The 9,734-nt window shown below is 36.7% G+C and overlaps 1 protein-coding gene across 2 annotated transcripts; it reads right to left on the reverse strand.

Annotated features, from left to right (window-relative positions):
* Positions 1–717: 717 nt before the first annotated feature.
* Positions 718–8,507, reverse strand: LOC103021626 (uncharacterized protein KIAA0040). Of its 2 annotated transcripts, XM_049481917.1 has the most exons (4): positions 8,267–8,507; positions 4,465–4,802; positions 4,094–4,413; positions 718–3,372 (listed from the first exon to the last, which is right to left on the reverse strand). In XM_049481917.1, the coding sequence occupies exon 4, from the start codon at positions 2,799–2,801 to the stop codon at positions 2,457–2,459; it is 345 nt and encodes a 114-aa protein (XP_049337874.1). In that variant the 5' UTR covers positions 2,802–3,372; positions 4,094–4,413; positions 4,465–4,802; positions 8,267–8,507; the 3' UTR covers positions 718–2,456. The 2 variants fall into 2 exon arrangements, with proteins under 2 accessions (XP_049337874.1, XP_049337873.1); XM_049481916.1 differs by having other exon boundaries at positions 4,094–4,802; positions 8,267–8,506.
* Positions 8,508–9,734: the final 1,227 nt, after the last annotated feature.

Here is a 9,734-nt window from a genome sequence, read left to right on the forward strand (position 1 = left end):
GAGACACTCTATTTTTTAAGTTTTGAAAATATTTTGAGCAAGAAAACATTTTTTTGTTGCATTTTAATAGGTAAAATGTTAATTTTATAGGGTTGTCAACAAAACTTGGAATTCACATCTCACAGAACTTAAATTAGGCCAAATAAAAATGTGATAGAAACCACAATAAAATAAGTTAGCACAGTTTTAGTTTGGAATTCTTGGAACATATTGCACATATTTTTTGGTGGTTGTCTTTAAATGTTAGAAGTTTGAGTTGACCTCTTTTTCTTCTTTTTCTATTTACAAAAAAGTACTTTTTTAAATGTAAAACATTTAAAACATTTTCTTTTTCATATATATACTTTATAAAAACATACACGTTAAATTAACTCTGATTAATTTCTATAGAAGTCTATTTTAAAGCATGTAAAAATTATCATAACATATATAACAAAGAAATGCACTTATAATACTGTAAAAACCAGCAAATAGTGAGCAATATATAATTGAAGTGGTTTCAAATACTGCTTTAAATACATGTACATAATGTTATCCCAACTACCTAAATGCAAACGCTGTTAGTTCATTTTTTTTGGGACTAAAACAATTCAGATCAGGGAATTAATTTAAAGTTCACAAATACATTCAAATTGAATTTATTACATTTTAATTTAATATAAAAATTGTAAATTTTGAGCCAACTATAACAGACCTATAATATAAAACAACACAAAATAGAAAAATATCTTTATTTCATCAGTTTTGTTTTCAAAATAGACACAGCAGTCCCTTTCTCACCTACAGCATCACATCTCTGCAGCTCCTGCATACAAACTCGGCTGTTCAGATGCAGTTTAACCTGATTTATCACTCAAATAATGAACTACTACCGCTATTAAAAACTAACGCTAATCTCTGCTGCTAAATGCTAATGCTAAGCTGTTTTCACACTGAACCGTGTTAATGTAAAATCTCCTTCACACAGATGAAAATATCTGTATTATGAATGTCAGTCAGCAATTTTTAAACACAGATGCAGTTTTTACACAGTTTTTACCCTGTAAATCTTCTCATTTTAAACAGCACTGTTACAGAGTTAAACCTGTGTGTAACAGAATTTAACAGAATACAATCAATACTGGACAAAATTTAACTAATTGACCAATTTGATTTGTGTAAATAACTAAATTTATGTTAAATTTGCTATACAATCATTTGAAAAAACGAAGCACCAAATAATACTTTAAAGGTTATCAGTTTCAGTGCATTTTCTTTTCAGAATCATCTTTTTCAAAATGTTAAAGACAGTCTTACACTCAAACACACACTTTTCACACACACTTAAAAGGTCTTTAACCATTTTTTTTGGTTCGGTTAAATCAGGTTCTAAATCTGGTTCATTTAAGCAGGTGTGAAATCAGTAATCAAATTCGGGTTCACAACCAAACGGAGACCCTCAAAAATAGGGTCAAAAAACAACTTAAAATCAAATATACTCAGCATTTTTAAGCTAAACGTAAACGGCTGTTCAGGTGCAGTTTAACCTGATTTATTACCCAGATTATATTTACTAACTACAGCTATTAACTAATAATAATCTCTGCTGATAAATGCTAATGCTAAGCTGCTTTCACACTAAAAACAGTATTAAAGAAGAACTCCAGTGTAAAATGGACTTTTGTTGTAGTAAAACATGATAAAGAGTAATTTTATGCTTTTTGCTCAGCTTTCTTGCAGATAAATTGCTTTTTACACTATTATCCAGCCTTAAAGTTGCTCCAAACCTCATTAATAGAATCTAGAGCTTTAACATTTAAAACAAAGCATTAAGAACTTTAAAAGTGCACAAAAAGCTTATTAAAAAACACATTTTACAATACATAGCTTAGCCTAATCTCTGGACGCCACCATCACTGTACTGATCATGCCTTTTTTTACTATAAGATAGCAGCGCCCGGAGCTGAAGCTAGCTCTACAGGTTCTAAACAGTGGTTTTTAATAAGCTTTTTGTGCACTTTTAAAGTTATTAATGCCTTGTTTTAAATGTCAGGGCTCTCTGGATTCTAGCAATGAGTTGTGGATCTACTTTGATATCTTGGAAAGCTGCAGAAGAGCGGAGGTGATCTATTTAACAAAAGTTAGTACTCTTTATTATGTCATACTACACCAAAAGTAAATTCTCCTTTAATTTAAAATCAGCTTCACAGTGCATGTGCTGGTCTGGAGTGTAGGATGCTTAAATAACTGATTTGGACCAAATTGAGAATAGAGAAACTTCTTTTAAGAAGCATTTTTGTGGATTTTGCATCATTCCATCATTACTTTTCCCTTTTTTCAGGCACGTCAAATTTAAAGTAACTACAGTACAATCATCAGTACCGTTTGTTCCTCAGAAACGAGACATAAATTATTATACAGTAAACTTATATACACAGATTTTTGGTGCTGAATAAAGCCTGTAAAAAGCCTGTGAGCTACACCACAGTGAGGGCCACTCGGTCTGGAGTCGTAGGGTCCGTCTTTACTGAAATCCACAGGTCCTCCTCCGTCTGCCCGCCGTTCTTCTTGGTCTTCTTCTTCTTGCTCTTTTCTGATTGGCTGCTCGTGACGGCGCTACGCTCTCGGTGGCAGCAGCACCGGCAGCCGTGCGAGCGGCAGCAGCAGCAGCAGTGGCAGCAAACCACCAGCGAGGTGAAGAGGACCACCAGCGGCAGCGTGAGGAGAACCACCAGACACACCGTGTTGTAGATTCCTTCATTGTGCTTGGAGGTGGCGAGTCCCCACAAGTCATTAAAAAACTCCATGATCTGCTCTTTCATTGTTCAGCCAGTTCCTGCAGGTTCCTCCGCTGCGCCGGGACGCATTTACAGACCAAACACAAATATCCCGGGTTAAAACAAACAAACAAAAAAAATTAAAACTCTTTAAAAAGACTAAAAACTCTAAAAGAAAGGCTTAAAACTCTAAAAAAGATTAAAAACTATAAAAGAAAGGATAAAAACTATAAAAGAAAGTCTAATAAGTCTTAAAAAAGCCTAATAACTCTAAAAGAAAGTTGCAAAACTTTTTAAACAGTCGAAAAACTCTAAGAAAATGCCTAAATGTTCTAAAAAAAAGCCTAAATACTCTAAAGGAAACTGTTTAAAAACTCTTAAAGAAAGTCTAAAACATCTTTAAAAAGTTTAAAAACTCTAAAAAAAGACTAAAAACTCCTTAAAAGTAAAAAACACTTACAAAAACGTCTAAAAGTCAGTCTAAAAATATTGAGGTTCTGAGTAAGGCTCTTCTTCTTCTTCTTCTTCTTTTTCTCAAGCAGGAAAAGGAATTTAACTGGATGCTCCTCCTCCTCTTAGTTCAGCTCCTCTGATGAGGGAAATAATCCATCCTACACTGTAAAATTAGACAAATTGATTTTACTTATTATAAATTGTAAATCTGATTGCACTAAAGAAGTAAAGTAAATATAAATGCAATTTTTTAAACTTAAAGTGCTTAAAGATCACTGACCCAACTGCACTTTTAATTGCAGAGAGCACAATTAGTGTTGGTTAATTGGATGAATTGCAGCATATTGTGAATAAAAGTCACTTAATAAGTCAATAAAACACAGGTTTATTTACTCGATTTATTTTTACTGACTAGTTTGAATTGCATTGTGATAGCAAGAGTTAATACAATGGTTTCACTTTATTTGGATGGTCCATTACAGATGCCTCGTTGGTGCTTAATTAACATTTAACTGACAATGAACATTTAACGTTTAACATTTAAAGTGAATATCTATCAGACGTATATATCTGGAGACGTAGTTTAGGAGGGGCATTGGGTGATGTATGGGTTTAGGGGTGGGGCATAAGGCAAAGCTAATTGGGCTGAGCAGTGTACCTCTGATAGCGCTGAGATGCAGATGGTTGGACTTTACTTTTCCTAAGTAAAATTTTAAGCAGGACTGATATGTTTTATTACTTTAATGGAAGACATTTTAGCTATCAATTAAAAATTATGGTTTAAAGTTTAGAGTAAAAAATGTTTTTGGTTACATTTAAAAGAGATTATCCAAGTAAAATGTTACCGTGTTATAAATACTGCGCCCCCAACCCCATTTACTCACCATCAGTGTGTAGTCTTTTCCACAAGGGCGGCTTTTCCTCTGCTATTTAGATTTAGTCCAGAAATTGTGATTTGAAGAGTATATACATAAACATTCAACATGTGGAAAACTCCTCAGAATCACTGAAGACCCTCAGAGTCTGGAGTGTAGTTGGTTTACTCAAGTGTATTTAATTGTATATTAACTTTACTAAAAGAGATGCTGCCTGAGAAAGAAAGTATGTTGAGATAAAGCAGGGGAAGGATGTTCCGATCAGTAGATCACAGAAAGTTTGGTCTTCAAGGCGAGTGTGTTCCTGTGTGTACGAATCTAATCTTCTGCTCAGATTCAGACTCGAAGCTCCTCTGATGTGGGAAACACCCTCTAGAAACATCAGATAGCAGATATCAGAGCTGGTAGAGGTTCAGAGAGTGGTGTAATCCTGGATTCCTATTGGCTAAATCCAAAAATCTGTGTCCTCCAGCTCTTACAGAAGCTCCTCCAAAGAGCCCAACCAAACCAAACTCTTATTTCTGAGAGTCACAGAGAGTCACGCCTCTAAAATGTTGAAATCTGGTGCTGTTTGATGATCTCATGTCTTGGTTTGGGCAATAAAGACGTTTTTTTCACATGCTGTTGGTCCAGCTTCAGTCTCACTTCCTCTGGAGACTCTATTTTAGTCCCTCCTGCTTTGACTCTCATTGAAGTGATGGAATGAGGACATTCATTTCTGTAAAAAGAGAGAGAGAGAGAGAGAGAGCAGAAGGTTAGCTGGGTGAACAGCAGTCTCCCTGGTGTCTTCCTCCATCCTCCGTAAAGTGTCTTACTCAGTTAGTCTGACTCATAAAAGTTGCAGGACGTCGCCTCTGCTTAAAAAAATGATGAGTTTCTTTGATTTGACCACGTTAAAAAACCTCTGGAATATAATCAAGAGGAAGATGGATGATCACAAACCATCAAACCACCAAACTGAACTGCTTGAATTTTTGCACCAGGAGTAAAGCAGCATAAAGTTATCCAAAAGCAGTGTGTAAGACTGGTGGAGGAGGAGAACATGATGCCAAGATGCATGGAAAAAAAACTTTAAGAATATGAAAAAATGAGGTCTGAAAGCTCTGCATTTTCTGTGAATAAATGCTCTAAATGAGAATATTTTTATTTGGAATTTGGGAGAAATGTTGTCTGTAGTTTATAGAATAAAACAACAATGTTCATTTTACTCAAACATAAACCTATAAATAGCAAAATCAGAGAAACTGATTCAGAAACGGAAGTGCTCTCTTCATTTTTACAGAGCTGTATATCTTACATTGCATTTCCATGTGAGTGGGTCATTTTTACCTTTGGTGTGGTTTATTTGGGCAGATAAAATGACAGATATGATTTAAATTCAGGCCAAAACAAACCACACAGAGCCCTGTGAGAGGAGGAGGTCTCAGTTCAGTTCAGCATCAGTCGAGGGTTTGTGGTGAGAATTTGAACACTCCCTCAATCTGATCAGAGCTTTCAGACCTTAAATAATGCAAAGAAAACAAGCATCATGTTCTCCTCCACCAGTCTTACACACTGCTTTTGGATAACTTTATGCTGCTTTACTCCTGGTGCAAAAATTCAAGCAGTTCAGTTTGGTGGTTTGATGGTTTGTGATCATCCATCTTCCTCTTGATTATATTCCAGAGGTTTTTAATTTGGTAAAATGAAAGAAACTCATAATTTTTAAGTGCTCTATTATTTTTTTTCCAGAGCTGCATATTCGTACCATTAAGTAAGGGGTGGAAATCACTGCATTAAAACCATTATTTAAGGATTAGAAAAGGTTTATTTAATTTTTAAGCAGGACTGGTATGTTTTATTATTTCAAAAGAACACATTTTTCAGCTATTAATGAACAAAAAATATGATTTATGGGGGTTTAGTGACTCTTTAAGATTAATGTGCCGGTGTCTCTTTATAAAGTATTGTAATCAGCATTGTCTTTTTTAAATTTCTTATTTGAGGTTCTTTAGTTCTTTATCTGTATTCGGTTCTGCAGAGCCTCAGCATCCTGCCTTTCTTTTCAAAACAGGAAACCACTGTCTCTGACTGCGCATACACTCATTTCACACCTTCATCACAGGCTGTAATGAGTTCATATCTCAATAAAGCTTTTCCACAAACCTCTACAATTAGGTACAACCATCTGCGCTGTTTCATAAGCAGTTCTTCACCCATAAACACCAGGCTAATCACATCTACTCATCTTCTATAAGGTGTCTCTTGTTGTTACGGTGTTGTTATTGTTATTTTTGTTTTATAGACTGTGACTATAGAAAAACGAGTGGTAGATATTCAACACAAACATTATATGAGTTATATAAATAGTTCTACACACTGCAGCAGCAGCAGCGCTGAGATTCCAGCTGAGGAATGCTGCTCTGTCTGAATGCTGATTTCAGATCCTGAAGATGGTAAACAGGAAAAAATCTATGAACTGAACACAAAGCCAGGATGGGGCTCAGTAATGTGTTCAGTGTTCGTAACTCAGTTCTGAGAGTTCATCAGGAACCCGGCTCTGTGCTCCAGCTTCACAAACAACATTCCAGCACAGCTTTTTAATTTATCATTCAGTATCTGTACCTTACAGTGAAATAAATACGTTTACAGTGGCCACAAAATTATGCAATTTTCCCCTGCTTTTAGAGGCCCTCCATTCAGATTAAGCTCTATCCGGACGGGATTAGTTTTTAGTTTCTCAGGGGGACGTCTGTGAAAAATATTTCACACTTTTACTCAGTAAAATGTGATAAAGCTCCTGCATCCGGACTGCAATAAAAAAAAAAAACAGGAGGATCAGTTTAGAGTTTTTAGGCTTTTTCTCGGTCACATGACATCATCACGGTGTTCAGTAGCTCCTCCATTTCCACTCACTGTTGTATTTTTAATGTGGATCTCCGTGGAAACCGTGTCGCAACCAATGTGTAATTACGGTGCGCGGCACTGGACAAAAAAGAGAAAATTACCCAGAACCCCCTGAGAAACTAATCCTGTTCGGTTAGGGCTAAAAAAAAAAAAAAAAAAACACTGTACTCTGGTGGTTAATGGCTCATGTGAAAGTACATAATTGGGCCCAAAAATGGACCCATTGGTTTTCAGTATTTGGTAAATTAAATAACCTCTTATTAAATTAAATAGTCTCTTATAGAACCCTAACACTAATCCCCCAATCCAGAACTTGAACCCTAACACTAACTCCCCAAAAACAAACCCTAATGCTAACATTAACCCCCATACTCAAACCCTAACACTAAGCCCAAACCATAACACTAACCCTAACACTAAGCCCTAAACCCTTACACTAACCCTAACACTAAGCCCTAAACCCTAACACTAACCCTAACACTAAGCCCTAAACCCTAACACTAACCCTAACACTAAGCCCTAAACCCTAACACTAACCCTAACACTAAGCCCTAAACCCTAACACTAACCCTAACACTAAGCCCTAAACACTAACCCTAACACTAAGCCCCAAACCATAACACTAACCCTAACACTAAGCCCTAAACCCTAACACTAACCCTAACACTAAGCCCTAAACCCTTACACTAAACCTAACACTAAGCCCAAACCATAACACTAACCCTAACACTACGCCCTAAACCCTAACACTAACCCTAACACTAAGCCCTAAACACTAACCCTAACACTAAGCCCCAAACCATAACACTAACCCTAACACTAAGCCCTAAACCCTAACACTAACCCTAACACTAAGCCCTAAGCCCTAAACCCTAACCCTAACACTAAGCCCCAAACCATAACACTAACACTAACCCCAAACCCTAACCCCCAAACCCTAACCCTAAATCTAACACTAATCCCCCAAACCCCAACCTGAACACTAACCCCAACCATCCAAACCCCGACCTGAACCCTAACACTAACCCCCCAAACCCTAGCACTAATCCCACAAACCCAACCTGAACCCTAACACCAACACTAACTCCCATAACCCTAACTCTAACCCCCACAAACCCTAGCACTAACCCTAAGACTAACCTCCAAACTCAAACCCTAACACTAATCCCCCCAAACCCTGACACTAATCCCCCATAAACAAACCCGAACCCTAACACTAATCCTCATACTCAAACCCCAAGGCCCTGAACCCTAACCTTAACACTAATCCCTCCTCAGAGTTTAGACTGTACTCACTCTGGTCACAGCGATGCTCATCCTTCTCCTCAGCAGCTCCAGGAACAGCGTATCTCCCACAGCTTCATTCAGAGGGTTAATCCACACTGGGCATGGTGTGTGTGTGTGTGTGTGTGTTTTGGCACGGCCGGCCGGTGGGCAGGTTGGCGCGGCTGGGCAGGAGAAAGCTCTCTCTGTGTAACTCTCTCTCTCTCTCTCAGTTTCACATGCTCTCGAGTTCTTGTGGGCACATTATACCCTCGGCTAGCCTGTGATGTCACAGGAGGAGAGGGAGGGGTGAGGAGCTCCAGCAGCACAAGCTTTACAAACACGTCTGAAGACGGGAACTAAAGACAAGCCGGAGGAAGTGAAGAGAAGCTGAGAACACCCACAAAAACACACAAAACAATTATACTCTAATTCAGTGTAGAATTCAGATGGAATTAAGCTTCAACACTGTTAATATAATAGAATTTACTCCAACATAATCTTCAATAATCAATAATCTGATGGTCATGTAATTAAGCTAACACACTATAACTCTACAATGTCGTTTAAACTCTAAAGAAATTGGATATTTCTAAACATAACTCAACTATTTTGAGTTGGGTGAACATGTAAAGAGATCTCTACATTTGAACTCAGTTGAATCAACTTTATTTTATGGCCCAATCTATTTGCATACTGGGTGTGTCCCTAGTTTTTGACAATCACCGTCAGTGTGTAGTGACTTCCCCTTAGCTACAGGCTATTTTTAAATCAGTTTTGCACAAACTTTTAATATATATGCTTAAATTCTAAGGTAATTTAATAGATTAATGTCTGTACTATTAGATTATTTGCACAATAAATGTACTTTAAGATCAGGTGAACAAAATAGACTTGTATCCTTAAAAAGTCTTTACAAAAAACTGTTATATTTCCTTTTTTTAGGGCAATCGATTTTCCCAATTCTAAACATTTTTAATCAACTTTTTCAGTTTATCCAGCTTTAATATTCTTTATCTTATTTTATTCTTATATTTATATGTATGATTAAACATTATTGTAGTTGCCCCAGACAGGAATTAGGCATAGTCTTGGGCAACACAGTGTTTGGAATGAAGATTTTCCATTAAAAGGAAAATACAGTCTAGGACTCATCATTATCATTATTAACTCTTCAAACTGGACAAGTCAAGTGCATTACCGGGAGATAAGAGCTTTTTGTTTTCTTAGCTAAACTCAAATTCAGTGTGTAGTCGTCTTCTTATGTAATAGCATGGCCTCTGTGTTGTAGGCTATAGGAGCAAGTTACAATTCCCTGTGTTGGATTTGTGCCACAGGTTTATAGGCTATAATTGTTTATTGTTAGTTATCTCAGCATGTGGAGCATATGGATCCAATTCCTGTGCCTTTATTAATTAATGAGTTGTGGCCACACATTATTTTTATTTATACATATGTCACCTTATGGAATTTATGTAAATAGAAGTATCTATCTATCTAT

The sequence above is a fragment of the Astyanax mexicanus genome, chromosome 8 (genome assembly GCF_023375975.1).
Source record: "Astyanax mexicanus isolate ESR-SI-001 chromosome 8, AstMex3_surface, whole genome shotgun sequence".
NCBI lineage: Eukaryota > Metazoa > Chordata > Actinopteri > Characiformes > Acestrorhamphidae > Astyanax > Astyanax mexicanus.

Coding starts and splice junctions, on each gene's coding strand:
- LOC103021626 (XM_049481917.1), bottom strand. CDS start 2,801: ATGAAAGAGCAGATCATGGAGTTTTTTAATGACTTGTGGGGACTCGCC.